Below are 19,467 nucleotides of genomic sequence, written 5' to 3'. Positions count from 1 at the left end.
CAGTCTTTGTGGTTTTGACTTTTCTCATGTGCTCCAAGAGCCAAAAATGGCGACATTATTGCACCTGTGTTCCCTGGGTGTCTTTTGATTTTTTTTTCCCTTTGCTTCTGGGTCTTGTGCCAAGCTTGCCTTCAGCAACACCAGAGGAGGCTGAGGACAAACTATGACCAGTCTGAGTGCTCCCCTCTGAGCCAGCCGACTCAGCAGGGAGCACCACTCTAAGAGGAAAGGACACTGTTCATTTACGTGCCGCTCCCCGGAAGGCTGCAAACTCCTTAGAGAACCAAGTCAGACACATGTCAAAAGCAGCAGGGTTTATTCACGGGCATGCAGTGAGGCCTCTTAAAATGTTTCTGAAGAAAAATGCACATAGAGATACCTAAAAATATTCCTGGAGGAAGAAAACTCTCATTGTGACGAGTGGTACTAAAGGGCGACTCACGTGTGTCCACCGTCTCCTGAATGGGGATGAAGCCCACAGGCAGCGTGTCCTTGATGTCAATGAGCTTCATATCCACTAACACGTTCCCTAAATGACTCTTGGGAGGAAAGAAAAGAGATACAGACTATTAATCTGAACACGCCGGTGGTGGGTTTGCCATTCTGGCTTCAAAATGCATGTTTAACACGATGACTCATGCAGCTCTACGACGGCAGGTTAATTGGAGCAGGTGCCACTTAATGTGCCCCAGCAGTTACACAGGGACTCTGGTGGCCCCCGGGAAGGAGTTTCACCTGCAAAGCCACTCACTCTGACATGGCCTCGGTTGGCAAAAAAGCAACCCAGGAGATGCTTGAGACATAACCCAGCAGAGGGCAGCTGTGCACACAGGTCCTGGGACCACACGGCCACTCATCCCCGAGCGTCTGCTCTCGGGTCAGCAGGTTTTAGAAGGAGCACATTCCTGGGGCAGTGGTTTTACAGGGAGCTGCATATAAACCTAACAGAGAACCAGTCACTCCTACGGGATCAACAGACAGCCTGCGTATTGGCACACATCTCGGTGGCGAGATACAATCTGTAAAACCCCACGAATGCTAAGCTAATACAGAGTGAAAATCCCTGCTGCCTCAGCATGACACGTCTTCCAAAATGACACGCACAAGGGCCTCTTAAGGCTTCCACTTAGTGGGGGTCCACGGGGTCCACTGTGCACAGTTCCCGTAACCAGTGCAAAAATATCTGAGACGCGGCATGCCGCTCTGTAACTGCGAGAGAGAATTCTCTGCAAACACACTGGCACTTGCAGCCCACATTTCAAGTTGGAGACGAACTCTGAAGAGACCTACCCTACAACTTAAATATGTGGGGCCCACCTTCCAGAGGCGCTTTCTCCCCCTAAGCCCCCAGGAGCACGCTCTCTGTTCACCTGTTCTGTGTTGCTGGACGAGCCCCTCACCTTGCTCCCCCACCCACCCGCGGCAACTCCTCAGGCATCCTTCCCGTCCTGCTCAGAGCAGGGTGCGCACCTCCATCTCTGTGTCCCCGACCCCGCCCTGCCCGGTGCCAACACCATTCCTGAAAGCCAATCAGGGAATTCCACCATCTAAACTCCATGCTACGTTCTCTCTTGGCACTCTCAATTTTCCTTCATATCAATTTATAATTGCATGTTTGTGAAGTTTTTATTTAACATCTGCTTCCCTGCTGGAGTTTAAAAACCAAGAGGACCAAAACTCTCTCTGCTAATGCTACATATCCAAGCCTGGCGTAGTTCTTGGCACACAGCAGGTGCTCAATAATTATTTGCTGAATAAATTAATGTTTTTTGGTACATTTTCAATTTTGGGTCACTCAGAGTTAGAAATCAAATTGGATCTGCTTTGGTGGCAAATCTAAATAATATCAGTAAAAATATTACAAGTATATTTAATAAATGCATTTATAAACCAAAAGGACACAAAATAAATTTCTGAAATTTAACCATCAAGGTCAAAGTGTCAAGTGTAAGCTATGACTAGTGTTTTCACGGCACTGTGGTCACAAAACCGTTTCTCTCCAACGAGGGTATTTGCCAAGGATTTCGTATTATATTTCAGGTAGCTGGGTCTCAGGAAAACAATGCGGAGCAGTGCAGCAAGTGGAAAGTGGAACCCTCACTAACGCGGAATAAATCTCTGACCACGTGGGAAGGGTCTGAACCATTAACCCAACTCACAAACATCAGCTGCTTTCAGAGTCGCCTGCTCTAATCTATCATAATTTTTTTTTCATGGCAGTTGCTTTTCCATGTCATCACTGCTCTCTGCATTGAGAAATTAACAACTGGGTATGTTTTCCTGCCCTGTAGATGGATGGGCATTCATCAATATCCTTCTCAAATGTCTTCTACTTGACAAGTTGGGTTTTACAGAAGTCAACAGCAAACCACTTAGCGACCTCACCCTCCACACTCTACAAATGTCCCTGATCATAAAACCAGAACATCAGTGGTGCAGCCATTTAAAAAAGGCATCAAAAAAAAAGTCTCTCGTGCACACAAACTGAGAGGCTGCACTGTCAAAGCTTCCCACAGTCCAGGCGTGGTCCCTCCGCGCACGGGCTGCCACTGCACCGGGTTTAATACAGTAGGTCTGCGACACCATTAATTTTGCTTGTTCCTCTCCCCTCCCCCATCTCGTGCTCTCTTTCATTTCCTCCTCATAAATATGAAGAACGTATTCCCAATCCTTGTTGAGCAAATGATTCATGCCAAAAGCCCAATGTGCACTGACTCAGGGTATTTATATTGTCTCTGGTAGCCGGTATTTGCTAGTATACTGTAATTATTTTTGACAACCTTGCATTTAAGGTAGCCACAGATAACCAACTTAATATTCAAATGTTCATAAATCCTTCTGTTTAATATCCTCCCTACCTAATCTATGTACATTATTATTACAGGTAATGCAGAAAGTACAGGGCATGAAAAGTGCAATTAATCTCGATCCTTCCCCAGGAAGCAATGTCACTCCAAAGCCAGGTTTCTGTATTAATAGCATTATTGGGGGAAAGGAATTTAGGTTCCAAAGGGGTCTCCCCAAACTCCTACACTGGGAGTCTCACGTCGCCTAATTAAAGAATCTGTCCAGTCTTGAGATCCCACATCCCTCCGTTTCAGTTGTGAAAAATTATGCCATGCAAAGTCTTGGCTCTGACAGCAGGGCCGGACAGACTGGCTGAAACAGATGAAAATATGCCTCTTTCCTCCTCTGCTCCTGGGCCGGCAAGTGGGCCACTGACCCCTCTCTGAATCACGTCCCCCTGGATCTCATCATAGCATCCATTCATTCTTTTCCTGAAGATGAAGTGCACATACTTCCAGTGCTGCCTCAAAAAAGAGGTGAGGCTTGTCCCACCCACCGCCCTTGTCCTCTTCTCACATCCCTTATCACCCCGCCCTCACAGAGTGAGACACGCCAAGCAGGCACTCAGTGGACACCCCTGAATGTTCCAATGTTGACTAAATCAATGTATTTTCCGTCACCCACTTACCCATGATACCCAAAATTAACAAGCCTGGTGACGTCTCTCTGTCATTTTTAGACTTGTCACTGTCCCCAGTCACAGGGATCAGGGGCTCTTCTGGCCTAGATACCAACACAGCCTTCGGGGAAATGCCACAAAAACACAAAACAAAAACAGCTAAAGAGGCCGTGGCGGGCCTCCAAGGCCAGAGCCTCCTCTCAGCGGGAGAGGCGAGGCTGAGCGAGAGCAGGAGTGAGCACATGAAACCACCGGGCAGAGTGAGGGTGTGAATACAAGTTGCTCAATCCTTAGGAGTTCGTCCTAGCAGCCCTGAGCGGCAGAGAACATGCTGACCTCCTGCAGAAAGGGGAAGCCAGCGGGCAGAACAGAGGTGACAAAAGCTAAGAATATAGATAGTTTTCAAAAAGGGTTTAGGTGAACTCCAGGGACAAAGGGGCAGAGAGTGCAGCGCGTGTGGCCCTGGGCACAGGAGGAAAGGTGGGGAGGTGGGGGCACTACCCTAATGTCAGGAGCCAGACGTCTGGAAAGGCAACCTGGCCGTCAGACCTCAGCTGCACCGTGACCCGAGGAACCTGCTCAGACGCACTGCAGGCTTGGCTGCCAGCTCTTTGCCCTGCTCAGCCAGACGCTCTGTGCTTTACCGCAAGTGTTTATTACTCTCGTTATTGATGAAAAAATGTATATAAATAAAGCAATGACTTCTCCCCTAATCCTGAAGATGTTAAAAAAACACTTTCCTAACAAACTTATCAACAAACAACAGAATGGCTGGAGGAAGAGAGTGCAGGCCATGGAACTGTGCAACTGTCCTCAGCCAGAAAACACTGCAGGGACACACGGGGACCTGTGACAGGACCCTTGGGCTGTGGGCCTTATGATGGAGAGAAAGACTGTTACCTTTCCCCTTCATGCTTCTGGATGGGGAAGTCTGAACCTGTTTTTTTTTTTTTTTAATTTATAAATCATGAACATATATTACTGTTACAATAAAATTTATAAAATAAGTATTTCTCACTGAATTTTTTTTTTTTGCATTTAGGTCAAAAATAAAGTGTCACCCCTAAAAATGAAAATCTGACTGCTCCCTATTTGGGATTAGGGAAGACAGGTAAGCTGGGACAAGCCTGAAAACTTCCTGATCTCAGGAAAGGAGCTAGGACTTCAAGAGACTATCTGAGGACGGAAGTGTGTATCTGCAGAGTACCTAGGACAGTCCTCACACAGAGGGGACGCTCACGAAGCCACTTCTCTCTTTTTTTTTTTTTTGCCACTTCTCTTTTTTCTAAGCCACCCATTAGAACACTTAATTGGAAAAGCCTTAGCAGAGAGCTTTAAAATTTCCTAATTAATGGGCCCAAGTATGAAAAACAATATAGTAAAAGAAACCTGCATGTGTGGTGGATACCTACCTGCAGAAACTATGAAATGTCGTGTGTTACACAGAAACTTGGGGAGAGAGTCAACCAGATCACGTGTGAGGAAAGGGGTGACCACGAGGCACCCTTCTAGCTATGCTCCCATCTGTTGGTCAGCTTTAAGTCCAGCTTCTCTGAAAGACACGCACATCCCTCCTACCCTATGATTTGTTACTTGGACGAAAGGCAGGCAGAGGAGAGCTGTGAAAGAAATATCCTGGCTTCCTTTGGAGAACACCTTTTAATGGAATTCACTGTATACTTGGGCATGTGGTTAATAATATTGTTAATAAATGAAACACAGCACAAGCTGCTGATCCGACCCCATTCACTAAAACCACAGATAAATTAACATGGTGATGAAAGTAGACCAAAACCAAACAACGAGGAGATTTCAAACATGAATGTAAATGACTTGTGCTCACTCAGCAATCGGAAAACCACTACTAGACTTACATTTTCTTTGGAAAATGATCTCGTGAAACACAGGTATCTGGTAACCTTGGATTTAAATAAGCCGTCTTTCCAGAGGTCAGCATCCACACCATCTGCTGTCTGTGCAACCTGCACCAAAGAGACGGAGAAAAGGACCGCAGGTAAGGCAGGATGCCGCTGAGGGTGTGTGCGAGCAGCTTCTTCGTACCTGTGCCAATTAACACCGGCCCGAACTCTCATGGCATCTCATTAGTCCCTTTCATGAGGCCCTGGGAAGAGATTTTCCAAGAGGGGCAAAGGGAGAGTGTGAAAAACACAACTTCTAAAAATATCGTCCCTGGGGAAGCCATTGATTAAAGACACCCTGACAAAAATGGTTCTAATGAGAAAAGAACAACTTTTGTTGTAATGGACCAAGAAGGGATTGGATAAGTCAGCACATTAAGTTGCTCATTACCACTTACTCAGGGGACGGTACAGGGTGCAGAAAAATTTCCAATGGAGTGTGAAATGCCACCTGAGAGGGGCACCGCCTGCGGTGAGCCTGGCAGGGCCTCCTGCTCCAGGTTCCCGGGGCCAGCCTGGGTGCTCCCATCAGCGGGACACTCCTGGGCCCTGGGGGGTGGGATGTCAGGGAAGTTTGCTCCTCACTGTACCTTCCTGGTACAAGCTCGGTGAGTGGTATTCAAGGTCGGAAACTGTCATGACAGGAAATAAAAAAGGACTCAACTCCTAGTTTATAGTCTCACTAAGAAGCCATTTTCTTGTATACAGCTATAGAAATTTTCCTCTGAGAACTGTTCAAGGATGAAGCCAGCCCTGGGTACCGGCCCATGGGGCTGGGGTATTCGTGGGGGAGAGTTCATGAGGAGCCTGGAGAGGAGGAGAGGAGGGCAGGCTGGACGGGACAGTGTTTTTCCTGTTTCTCACTGGATCGCTCAGTAATGGCCTGTCAGGCTTCCTCCCTCAGCAGCCTACCACCACAGCATCACAGCATCACAGCAGGGTATGAGTCAACCTGCCACGCCCTGCCTCGACCCAAAGGGGCCATCCTGGTAGACTGGGAGCAGTGCCCTCTTTTGGGATGATCTCTGACAGCAGGCTCTCTGATGACTCCCAGGTCAGTCGTCCTTGAGGCTGAGACTTTGGGAAGCGGCCCTTGATGGGACAAGCTCCGGGCCACTCTGACAGCCTGCTGAAAGCGCCTCTGTTCTTTACACAAAACCTGCCCGATGCAGCCCCACCCCACGTACACATAAACAGCAGGCCCACGGCCTCGGACTGTCACATGTCCAGGGCAGGGGAGCAGAGGCGGCTCCACCAGGACAGGACATTCCAGGAGCCCCCATGGCCACAGTCCCTGAGGGGCCTCAGAAAAGCCCAAAGGCCAACTGGCAAAAGAAAAGTGGCTTGTTTCAAACCCCCGAACAATTGTTAAGTTAGCAAATGCAACAAAGGAAAAAGAACGGTCCTTATGCTAAACATGCAAACATGTTTGACCTGAAATCTGAAGGAGGAATGGAATGGGGATAATCTCAGGGGCTGTTCGCTCCAAGTATGTCACCCCCACAGAATTAACACGATGGAACGAGATTAGGCCTCGTCAGCACTCCCCCATAACGGACATACATAAAGTTCCTCGGAAAACGTGAGATGTAGAGCAGCGCCCCCCGCTCTCCAGCACTGAGCACCCCTTTTGCTTTGTTTTCTCCTGTGGGCTCCATGTTTTGAAAGCTTTTTGTTTCCCAAACTGTACTTTTATTATATTTCCTCAATTCTAGGATGGAGTCACTTGGGACTCACCCACGGATTTTTAAGAACACCCTTTAGGAAAAAAAGAAATAGTATCATATCAAAATGTACAAATCTATTTTAAGATGCATCCCAATTTCAGGATCATTAAAATGTGAAAATAAAAGATGCTATAGGAACAAGGAAATAAGGGAACCCGTGTGTTTTCTCTACAACACATGCATTATTTTTGATAAATTTTAAAAAATATAGAGTCTGCAGAACAAAGGTTGTGAAACCATAGGCTGAGACTTAGAAGAAAGAGAGCTGTGCCCAACCTTCCATGGAAAAGGCAGGGGGCTCAGAAAGGGCTTTCCTGGATATTGCAAATTCCACCGACAGGTGGTGTGTATCCAAAATCAAGGCTATTGTTTCCAGGGTTTGAAAATGATAATTATCTCCTCTCACCCCACTGCTAGAATTTTCCCTTTTCCGAGGGAGCCGATAAAGAGGCCGGAGCAGGAATGAAAAGGGAAGAAGCATGCCGCGGGCCCGCCCCCTCCTCAGAGGCCCCTTCTCTGTCTTGGCACTTTCAGTCCGACGACCAGACCCACTTCTGAGAAGCAGTAAACTTGGACGACCAAAGACCCAGCTTTGCCCTGCGGCCACAACTCATTTGCAAGGGAGTGAAAATGTGTACTGTCCTCCAACCCCAGCCAAGGGGTTGGGGTGAAGAGAGAGGTGAGGATGAGAGAGAGAGACAGCGCGTGTGTGTCTCTGTGTGCACGTGTGTGCATGTGTGTGTGTGTGGTCTGGGCAGAACGCACAGGTGCCTGCAGCCTGGGCCCCGCAGGCTGGGTCCACACAGGGGCCATGGCTCCATCACTAGAGCGAGGAGAGAAGGCCGGGTCCTGGCTCAGCAGGGGCACTGGGAAGGGGCTCTGGGCCAACAAGGCTGGGCCTTCGCAGCCTTGCCTCCCCCTGAGCGATGAGATGTACCCAGAGGCTTCTTTCCAATCCAGGCACATAAAGGTGTTTGTTTACTAACCTAAATTCTTCCCATCCCAAGTGAGATGAGCTAAGGACCTACAGGAGGTGATGCCTGCGGCAGGTAGCCGCCTGGGCGCCCCTGCACGTCTAAACTCTGACCTTGGGAGCTCAGCCCTGAGTCCCGGGGTGGGCGAGGCTGGGGGAGGCAGGCCAGGGGTGGAGGAAGAAGCGTTCTAGGTAGAGCAGACCTGAACCCGACACCCCCAGGCTTAAGCAGGCCTCCTTCCCTGAGGGCACTGTGCTCCGCCTCAGTGCTCACCCAGGACACCCCCAAAGCCAGGGCCAGTGTGTCCAAACCAAACATAAGGACATTTGGTCAGATAGCAAACCAAATATTTCAAGTGATGTCACGCTATGTCAGGATTCAAAAAGCCCTGAATTGTGACACTGGGGCTCAGCTCCAGCCTCGGGTCCTCAGGGATTCCTCCCCCACCTCTGGGACTAGAGCTGCTCTTCAAATGCAAACTGCAAACTGCATACATGTGTCACTGACTCTACCTGTCCCCCACACTTCCTCGCTCCTGGACTACAAGCTTCACAAGGACGAGGACGGGGCACTGAGCGCCATGTCTGACACGTCTGGGCTCAACCCAGACTTGGTGAAGGAAGGAGTGAATGAAACAGCCATTCGATCTGGAGCAAAATGTGAAAAATACCTGCTAGCTCCCAGAGGAAGCTAATAAGAATTTTAAAAAATGAAATTTCCAGGATTTAATCCCTTGAGCTGAGTGTAATCCCTTTGAAATCACCACTCTGAGGCCACATCCCCATTTCAACAATGAGGCCACTTATTCTTTCGGTTTCCTTATTTGTACCCTCCCTGCTTTGTTCCCAAAATGACTAGAGTACGTCCAATGCTGCTGCTGACTGCAGTGCCTCCGGAGAGTCTGTCACAGGACTTCACACACACACACTCATGCATACACACACTCATACTCACCTACACTGTCCCGCACACACATACACACACACACACTCCTCCCTCTCTTTTCAGCATCTTCCCGGGTCCAGGAGCTGCCTCTGAGGAGGAGTCAGTGGGCAGTGACAGATCGGACGCATGGTTCCTCTCTCTTCTCTGCCAGTATCCATCTAAATGACAGTCGAGTGGAGAAAGTATGAAGCCCCTAAAATTAAGAGCAAGAGAGGAGCACAGCACAAGGGGGATGCCAACAATGCGTGGGCACGCGGGAAGTGGCAGAGCAGACAGGTTGACATCCAAACGCCTGGAAGCCACCAGGTACCACTGAGGATGAGGGCGGAGGGCCTGGAGGTGGGTGGACGCGAGTTTAGGGCTGACACAGGGAGGCTGTAAAGGAAGCAGTAGACTCCCAGATCTCCACCCCCATTTTTGAAGTATTTTCTTTAGAAACGGAAGCAGTAAGGCTCAGGGCTCCAGACATCAGCCTGGTGGGTAAGGAGGTGAAGGAGGAAGTAAGATTCCAGAGTGAAAGCAGGGGGTTAACCATGCACACTGAACGTGACCGAATGCTGGGCCCCCTCCCTTGCCCCCTCCAGGCTCACCCTCCTCCCTGCTCCTGGCACCTCGGCGGCCAGGTGCATCTCCTGAACGCTGGATATTGAAGGATTCGTCTCCGGAGGAACTAAGGTGCCAGAGAGGAGGCGGGCACACAGACTCAGGGTCTCCCGTGACACAGCCAGCTCCATCCGCATCAGCTGCTCCGTGGCCGCCAGTCATCAGGCCCCACCCCACCACGGCTCCACGCCCAGGACCTAGTGCCTCGCTCCTAAATGCAAGCTGACAACAAAGGATCACCAGGCACTAGGAGGAAGCCTGAGACATGAAGGACAGGGCCCAAGTTAGCAGAAAAAAGGGAACTTGAAGATCGCACAGATAATATGAGGAAACAATGAGAGCTAAGGAGTGAACAACCAAACCCATAATTAATACTTTCAGAGAGACAAGCAAATACATTGCAACCACCAGACAAGAAGGGAATATTGAGAAAAACGTTTGAAAGGGAAGAATTTAAGACAACATAAAGAGCTTAGAAACAAACAAAAATATTTACAGCTAAAGAAAAAAATTTTTAAAAATACATCAGAAGAGAAAATTTGCATCGATGACAGAAGTAGAGAAGGAAATAAACGAAGTTTAGTGCTGAATGACTGTCTTCGTTTGTGGGACTTAGACCTAAGTTAACAGCCCTGATGGTTTTAACAGGTCCTATACATTCAGGAAAGGCCCAGTGTTCTAACTGCGTTGACTGGCAAGACACGGGAGTACCGGAGATCACCCACCCCGGGGGAGGAGGGGAGGGAAAGGTACTGTGAGGAAGTAGGCACTCAGAAACCAAGTCCAAGTGAGCAGACCTCAGAAAGAGAAAGTAGTTTGGGTTCATTTGAGGGCTATTTGGGTTCATTGCTCGGGACCTCGGGGGGAGGGACGCGTGGACTTTATTCGATGCTGCACCATCATCACAGACGACCCTGCTCTCCAGGCTCCTCCACTGCATCCTCTACTCCACAAGCATCATAACACCATGTGGCATTTACTGTGTGCACTCTGTGCGCCAGGACCTGCCCTAGGAATTCTGTTCTCCTTCAGTCGTTAGTGCAAGTAACTCATTTAACACAACCCTATGAGTTACTGCGAATAATAGTCAGTTACTATCTGATTTTATGGAAGAGGAAACTGAGGAACAAGAGGATCTTGGCTGAATAAATCATGAGATGCCTATGCAATGGAACACAGATTCAGTACTTACAAAAGATGAAGCATGAGTGTGCATGTGTGTGTGTATAAAATTAGGTGCATGATTTAACAAGTGGGAAAACCATCTTCTTACCAAAAAGCAAATGAGAGGACCCACATGAGAGGAAACGCGTGCCAGCTGCTGCTGAGCGAGTAAAAAGCCTTAAACCAGATTAGCTTAGTGCAACAGATCAAAAGCCTCAAAGATATATATGCCCTGTGACCAAGGAATTCCACTTCTGGGCAGGGAGTCTAAGGGAATCACCAGCTTTGTGCACCGGGGTGACTCATCCTGGTTCCTTCATGCTGAGCATCTGGCTGCCAGAACCTGATGAGCTGCAGAGGACAGGATTGGACACGACAGACTGGGTCCCTGAGCCCATGGGGGTAACGTTCTAGATGGGGGAAGATACACAATAAGCAGGTAAACAAATAAACAAACATATGAGATAATTTTAGGGAGTAATAAGGGTCATATGTAAAATAAAAGAAAGTGGCGAGGACAGTGACTGAGGGGAGGGGTTGTTTCAGTGGGGGGGGGGACCAGGGAGGCTCCCTCTGAGGTGACACCTGTGACAGGGAGAAGCCTGTCTGGAGGAAGAGCCATGCGGGCCAGGGGGACAGCTTCTGTGCAGACAGGAGGTGGACACAAGGCTGACGGGCAGCGGGGACAGAGAGGTGGGCTCTGTGACTGGAGCCTGGTGGGGTGAGGAGGGCCTTGTGTGCGTGATGAAGGCAAAGGTGGGGGGGTGACACGTTTCTCATGGCTGGAGAGCGTCCTCACAACAGGAGGCCCAGCAGCCATTTTAAACAGTGAGGACACTATTGACACAGGAAGCTCAAGCGAAAGAGTAAGTTACAAGACGGTTTATATGGCACAAGTTCACACTTTACTTTTTAAGTTATCTATATAGAAAAGGATTTTAGACAAATATAAAGCCAAGCACTGACCACTATTTGGTTCTGCATAGTTGAGATTATGGGTGTTTTTCAACTTTTTAAATGTATTTTTCATTGAGGTGTAATTGACATACATTATATTAGTTTCAGTTGTACAACATAACAATTCAACATCTATACGTTGTGAAGTGATCACCACAAGTGGAGTTAACATCGACCATACATAGTTACAAATATACAATCCAGTGTTATTAACTATGGTCACCATGCTGTTCATTACATCTCATGACTTATTTATTTTATAACTGGAAGTTTATACCTTTTTACTCTATACAGCTTTTATAATAAGAAAAACAACAGTTTAAAAGACTTCATTTGCTGGGATGAGAAACAAAGATTTGCTGGATTTAAACTTGAGAAACACTTTGTAAATCAGCTACCTATGGAAGCCGCCGCGCGAAGGGGTGTGCAGTAAATCCTTCAAACTGTCAGAGGTTCTTCAGAGTCAGAATCAAGGACTCCTTCCCCAAAGAGAAACTCTCAAAAGATGGCTAACCACCAGCTTCGTCAACCCGTTCACACCCTGGTGTTTTAAGAGCGCCCACCCGCAATTCAAAGATGTGTTTGGCAGATAGAAAGCAATCAAAGGGGCCAGGAAATTCTGCAGACATTCCAAAGGAAATACCTGGCAGACACTATGAACAAGAATAACGTTCAAAGGGCTCTGAGTGTGTTAGATCATCCACTGCTGAAACACACACACTTGGCCCAGGCTAGCAGTAGCCGACCGTGCAGCCGCTTCACCCCTAAGCAGAGCAATCTGGGCACAACGTGGAGCCCAAGGCACTGTCCTCCTGGGCCCTCACAGGACTTGTGCCCCGAGTGCTCTCCAAAAACTGTACAGTGCGAAGAGCCTTTTGATTTATCTGGTGACGAGCCCAGGGGTTCTCGGTTTGAGGTTCTGATTTGATTTGCTACCTTTTTATTGTTTTGAATCCTGAATGGAGACTCAAGTCTGCCACAGACCTTCAGCTGGAATGTCCAATGGCTTTTTTAGCAAAAAAATGAGAATGTGTGTCTATCTCCAAGCTGGCTGCACCTCCCTCGGTCTCCTCGGTGTCTGGGCTCTTCTCTCTGCTCACGTCCTGAGCGCAGGACTAGCCCTCCCTCCTCGAGCTCATCTTCCCAGACGTGCCTTGCGACTTCCTGCCTCCCTGGCCTTGCTCCTGCAGTTCCCACTCAGTACTCAGGGCCCGGCTGATAGGACCCTATCCCCTCAGGGCCTCCCTGTCGGCCCAGCCAGAGGCACACTCTCTTCTTCCAGGATCTTCCTTTCTGATAGGTTCTTGCATCAAACCCTCTTTCATATCGAGAAATACATAAGGCAGAGGAAAGAACTTGGATTTCTGGAGTCAAAAGGTGGAAACAACCCAAGTGCCCATCAACAGATGAAAAGATAAACAAAATGTGATGTGTCCTGTATACAAAGGAGTATTATTCAGCCACAAAAAGGGAATGAAGTACTGCACCTGCTACAACATGGAGGGACCTTGACAACATCATGTTAAGCGAAAGACAGTCACAAAGGGCCAGATCATGTACATTTATGTGAAATGTCCAGGAAAGGTAAATCCATAGAGACAAAAAGTAGATTGGTGGCTGCCAAGGGCTGGAGGCGGTAGGGATGGGAAGTGACTGCTAATAGACAGGAGGCTTCTTTTTAGGGTGATGAAAATATTCTGAAACTAGACAGTGGTGAAGATTACACAACTCTGTGAATATAGAAAAAGCCACTGAATTATACACTTTTAAAGGGTGAATTTTTTGTAGGTGAATTATATTTCAATAAAGCTGTATTTTTTAAAACTCTTAGCATAAGACCTGGCAAGTGGTAGATATTCAGAAAATGTTAGCTCTTTATTATTACCACTGTGTCTTAAAGTAAGGATCCGATTTTATTCCACGCGTATTTTTCAGGGTACCTTGCCTGAGGCCCTGTCGACAAGACAGAATCAGATGTCTGCGAGATGGCTGAACCAACAAGTAAAAAGTGTACACGGGGAACAATGCACAGAGTGAGGCTGGCACATCAGGACTACACAGAGTGGCCTCTCCCTGTCCTGTCTCCCACGCAGCTGCCGTGGGTACCACAGGCACAGAGAGGACCGACTCCCAAGACTGCGCATGGCATAAGGAAGCAAAGGCCTCTGGGACACCCCTGGAAGTCAGGAGCCCTGCTTCTGCATCTGCTGATGGGGAAAGAGAGACACACAGGGAAGCCAGTTCCCAGGGGCTATAAGGCCCATGAGACAGGAAATGGGGAGGAAACACGGGCAGGGCACTTGGCTGCATCTAAGGGGAATTTCCTTCCTACTCCCAGGAGTCAGGAAAGAGGACCTGGGCCACAAATGTTCCTGCCTCAGCCACAGCCAGGTGGCCAGGCCAGGACATAGCCCCAGACACCCACAGACCCCGTGAAGAGCAGCACCAGTGGCCTAGAGGGTCCGTCGTGGCTGGTGGGCACCCATGTGCACAGTGGGTTCCTCTCAGCCACGGACTCTCAACCTGTACGGAGCTGCTGATGGATCAGCAGGGGCCGAGGGGAGAATGACTCTATCACCGGCATGCAGACACCTGATATCACTGAGGAACAGAAAATTAAACAAGAGCTCTACCTCACGTGAAAACAAATTCCTGGTGGATTAAAGATTAAATGTGAAAAGCAAAACTTTAGAAGTTTTCAAAGAAAGAAACTTGCTTTATGATTTTAATAGAGGGAATTATTAAAGAAATAGACACGTGTGTACAAGAAAAATCTATAAAAAAGAAGATGATGAATTTTACTATCCTAAAATTAACAACATTAATGCTACAAAGGGCATTCAAAACAGTGAAAAGATAAGCCTTGGACTGGAAGCAATGCATAACTGACAATGGATTAATATCCAAACATAAATAAAGAACTCTTATAAATCAAAGAGGAAAAAAAAATCATCAAAAAGAAGTAGAAGTCGTATGAGAAAATGCTCAACCACTCTGGGAAAACACAAATTAAAAATGACAATTTTATACCATTCATGGTACATCACTGATTAAACTGAAACTATTGGACTAATGTGTGTGGGGCAGAAACTGGCACAGCCACTTTGGAGAACACATTCACCATCTTCACTAAGGGGAAGACGACCCAGCAACTCCACTCCTGGATTGTTCCCTGGAGAAGGAATTCTCAGCGTAGAGATATGAGGATGCTGTTTGCAATACCATTTATAGCAGTAAATTACTGGCAATAACCCAAATCCTCATCAACAGAAGGATGAACAAATATGTCACAGTGTAGTCATGCAACAGGACTCTATACAGCCTTGAAAACACATGCACTAGAGCTATACACATCCACAGGGGGAAATCTCAAAACAACACCAGGCAAAACAGCGGGATGAAAATATGTATAGTATGATATGTATTCCGTATGACGGCACCCATGTAAAGCTTTAAAGCAGAAAAGAACACCTAGGGGTGATAAACGCCGAACGTAGCGGTCACTGTGGGTGAGGACAGAGGCGTGGGCCTGGAGGGGGCACAGGCACCAATAACGTTTTGTTTCTTTTATTTCGAAAAAATTCACATAAACTTGGTGAAACATTAAGACTTGGGAAAGCTGCATGATGGTTACGTGGATGTTTGTTAACGTTATTCTCTGTACTTCTGGAAATATGTGAAATGTTTTGTAACACAATTTTTTCAATTTAAAAAACCAGGGAATAGAGACCTTAAAAACAGGGGTGTTCAAATACTTGCAAATGTGCACAAGGAGGTCTGTTGTCAGAGGAAACATCGGACACCCACTTAAATTTGAATTTCAGGTAAACAATGAATCGGTTTTTTTTTTTCAAATTCAAAAACATATTTCAAAAATTTCAGATTTAACTAGGTATCCTGTATTGTTATTTGCTAAATCTGGCAACCCAAACAAGGAGGCCTGTACTAAGGCTTTGTTTAGTGGCAAAGTGGAAAGAAACTACAAGCTAAGCGGCGGGCGATGCCTGTGCAGAGCGCTCGGCCCGCATGGACACCACACACCAGGGGGCGAGGCCGCATCAGACCCACACGCGCTGAACCAGGAAGATCTAAATGGCATGTGTGTCATTCAGTAACGATAAAGCGAGAGCTCACCGCATCACCTAATTCACACCAAGAAGACAGGTTACAGGGGTACATTTCTGAAAGTCATTTACATATGCAAATGCACAGGAAAAGGAAGAAAAAAGCAAACTGATGACAGAAATCAGGCGTTTGGTCAAAAGGTGCTTGAGCTTTGACTGTGTTGTTTGATTTTTTTTTAAGTAAGAAGTTTTTGTATTCCTTACTGAATTAAAAATAAATAAATAAATACAATTTCTTGCAAAAGGGAAAAACAAGCTTAGCAGGATGTTTCTAAACTGTTAATAATACACACAGGATCAGAGGAAAGAAAAGGTAATAATTTTGCTCTTCCATTTATATAATTCTATATGACTTGGATTTTCCAAAATGAGCTTTTATAATTTTTTTTAAATGTCATGAAGATATTTTTAATTAAAAAAAAAGAAGGCAGGGTTCACAAATCCTCTCTCTATCACGGGGTCTGGAGAATGAGAATTTCATTATTGAGGACGCGTCTGCCAAACAGAGGAGGAAGGAAAAGAGAAGAAAGGAGAGGCCGCTGCTGGAGGCTGGCTCAGCTCCTCAAGACCTCCCTCTCTGTCCCCGTTAACCATGGCATAGTGTTCCAAAGTCCCTTTCTGGCTGGCCTCTGGGCTAATAAGTTAGGCCTCAAATGGCCTAATACCTACTCTCCTGGGCCAAGGAAGCAGGAGAAAACATCAACTTAAAACATGGGCTTTGGTACAGGACAGATGTGAATTCAAATCTTGGCCTCACCACTTAGTAGCTGTGCAACCTTGGCTGAGTTCCTCAACCTCTCTGAGCCTTAGCTTGTGCCTCTGTAAATGGAGACAACAGGTCCTATCTTGTGCAGCTGTAGTAGTAATTAAAAGAGACAAATAATGGCCAATGGTGTCCTCTGCCCAGCACCCACCACACAGAACACACGTCATCAGTGGCAAATACTGGTGTTGCTATTGTATCAGAAGCATTGCTTCCTCCCGTGCTGCCCGTGGGATCCAGGCTGACCTGGCTTTAAATAGAGACTTCTCCGTGTGTGCACAGTCAGCACCAGGGTGCAGTTCATCCCTTCAGGCTACAAGTCTTTATTTTTCATTCAGCAAATATTTACTAAGCACTTATGCTCTGCAAGGCACTGCACCATGCACTGCAGCACAAACAAATACGAGTAAGACGTGGAACCTCCCTGGGAGGAGAGCCCGCGGATCCGCTGAATCAGCAGGAGGGTGCAGCGCTTAGAGGCAGGAGACCCACGTTTGATTTCAGCTCATCCACACCTGTGGTGTGATCTTAAGAAGAGCCTTGAAGCTCTCTGAGGTTGTCTTCTTATTTGGAAAATAAAATTATAATAGTATCTTCATGGGGTCATTCTGTGAAGTGAATACCATTTATGAAAGCAACCAACACGCTCTGGGACAGAGCAACACGATATTCGGTGTTTCTGGAAGTGGTCCCACAAGGAGCACACGCTCTGAGAGGGCAGAAGGGGAAGACAGTAGCTCAGGGAGTGGGGGGCAGGGGGCTGAGAGGAGAGTCAGGGGCAGCTTCAGGTGGGGGCCTCATAAAGCATCAACGGGCAGGAGTGAAGCAGAGAAAGAGGGGAAGGTGGACCCCAGGAAAGACAGGCTCAGAAACAACAGGCAGGTGCAGGAGTTAGGACTTGCCCCCGCGGAGGAGGGAGAGCCTCCGGACTAGTCAGGGCAGGAGAAGGAATTCTAAGAGTGATGCTTAAAGGAGAAAAGCTGGAGCTGAGACGGGAGGGACCAGAGTCCCCCAAAAGAGACTCTCCAGGATTTGCAGATACTAACTACTATACATAACACACAAAACAGCAAGGTCCTACTGTACCACACAGGGAACTGTAGTCAATATCTTGTAGTAACCTATCATAAAAAAGAATACGAAAGAGAATATATCGATGTATATGTACGTCTTAAACGTGATGCTGGATGCCAGAAATAGACACAACATTGTAAACTGACTGCACTTCAATAAAAAGGAATGCAAAGAGAGAGAGAGAGAGAGACTCTCTGGGACAAGAATGGTGAGGGCCTGACCTTGGTGGTAGAGACAGAAAAAGATGACGCCAAAGATGAAGCAGGGACAGAATCCAAGAAACTGCCGGATGGGGTGAAGGGGTGGGGGCTGGGTGGAGGAGCCTCCATTGGGTAGGAAGTTCAGAGCAGGGGCAGCTGTGAGGTGGGGGCCTGAGTGGGAGCAGTGAGGACACAGAAGACAGTTCGGTTTGGGAATATTCAGGTTGTGTCAGCCAGCCACGACACATGGGCTTGCTGGCCAGGCGGGAGGAAATATGGGCTGGGCTGAGCAGACGGGCTGAGTGCGGGTGGCCGGGTGAGGATGGGAGTGGCTGGGACCCAAGCTGGCGGAAAGCACCCAGAGAAAGAGGCTGGGTCAGAACCTGGGGTCATGCACAGAGTGGGAGAGACAACACAGGAAGGGGAAATCGGGGAAGAACAGGGAGAGATAGGTCACATGACATTTCAGGGATAAGGGTGCTTCAAGAAAGAAGGGCTACAGAAAAATATGTGATGGCTTAAGAAAACACTGCCATGGTATAATAATACTGTACAATGCAATAATAAGCAAGTTACTAAATAGCATATGCAATAGAAACCCATTACTGCTAAAACACATCCACATGGAGGGGAAAAACTAAAGAATATAGGTCAAAATGTTAACAGCATTTTTCCTCTAAGTGGTAGGATTATGAGCTACATTTTTTCTTCCTTGTACTTTTCTATACCTTCCAAATTGTCTACAATGAGTGTGTGTTGGTTCTAAACTCAGAAAGCGAATACATTAAGGAAGGAAGAAGTTGGTCAACAGCATCCAAAGTTGAGATGAGATCAAGAAGAGTAAGAATTAGGAAAAAAGCTGTTGAAGAAGACAGGAAGGAAGGGAGGGTGAGCGGAGCTGAGGAGGAGATGGCACGCAGAAGCCACCAGAGCTCACGAAGACAGTGGCTGGAGGGCAGGCAAACAGAGCGAAGGTGGGTTGGCCATGTCCGATTTTAGGAACAGAGGGGACAGCAGCATGGTTGTGAGGCGAGGACAGGGGAGAGAATGAGAGGGATCGACACGAGGGGGGTTTACAAGCAAGGACTGAGGCAGGAAGACGTGGAAGCGAGAACTCCCCTCTCACAGGGGGGGTCAGTCTTGGGAAGGAAGAGGGGCTCCACCTCCCTGCTCATTCTATCCCTTCTGCCTGGGTCTGTGAGTTGCTGCTGGGCGGGGACTACACCTGACGGTCCCCGGGGCCTGGCACTGGATCGCACATAGTGGGGGATGGCAAACTCATGAGTGTGCCTGAGCGCACCCCCTCTTCTGCTGCTCCATCTCTAATGGTTCCTGAATTCTCCTCTGCACCTAGGAGAGTGGGCTGCTACGAAGGAGCACACCAGCCGACTTCGGGAGACCGTAGAAATGCTCGCTGACAAGCAACGGCACAGTTCTGAAAGGCTCTGGAGACCCCAAGACATCAACTGACTTCAAGAGAGGTCCAACCGTAAGACACAATTCCTGAATGCAATTCAACGAGGCTATGAAAAACAAAATGGGTCTAAGATA

At 47.6% G+C, this 19,467-nt stretch overlaps 1 protein-coding gene across 4 annotated transcripts in view; it reads right to left on the bottom strand.

Moving 5' to 3' along the window:
* MVB12B (multivesicular body subunit 12B) overlaps nucleotides 1–19,467 on the bottom strand; it is a 234,488-nt gene that overhangs the window by 109,578 nt on the left and 105,443 nt on the right. For all 4 annotated transcript variants that reach the window (XM_072960130.1, XM_072960132.1, XM_072960131.1 and 1 more), the window contains 2 exons: nucleotides 5,341–5,448; nucleotides 443–539 (listed from right to left, as the gene is read on the bottom strand). In XM_072960130.1, coding sequence (XP_072816231.1) covers nucleotides 443–539; nucleotides 5,341–5,448 — 205 coding nt within the window. The remainder of the gene's footprint in view (nucleotides 1–442; nucleotides 540–5,340; nucleotides 5,449–19,467) is intronic.

This window comes from Vicugna pacos, chromosome 4 (genome assembly GCF_048564905.1).
Source record: "Vicugna pacos chromosome 4, VicPac4, whole genome shotgun sequence".
NCBI lineage: Eukaryota > Metazoa > Chordata > Mammalia > Artiodactyla > Camelidae > Vicugna > Vicugna pacos.
The sequence above is the reverse complement of the archived record's forward strand: the minus strand, read 5'-3'. Positions and strand labels throughout refer to the sequence as shown.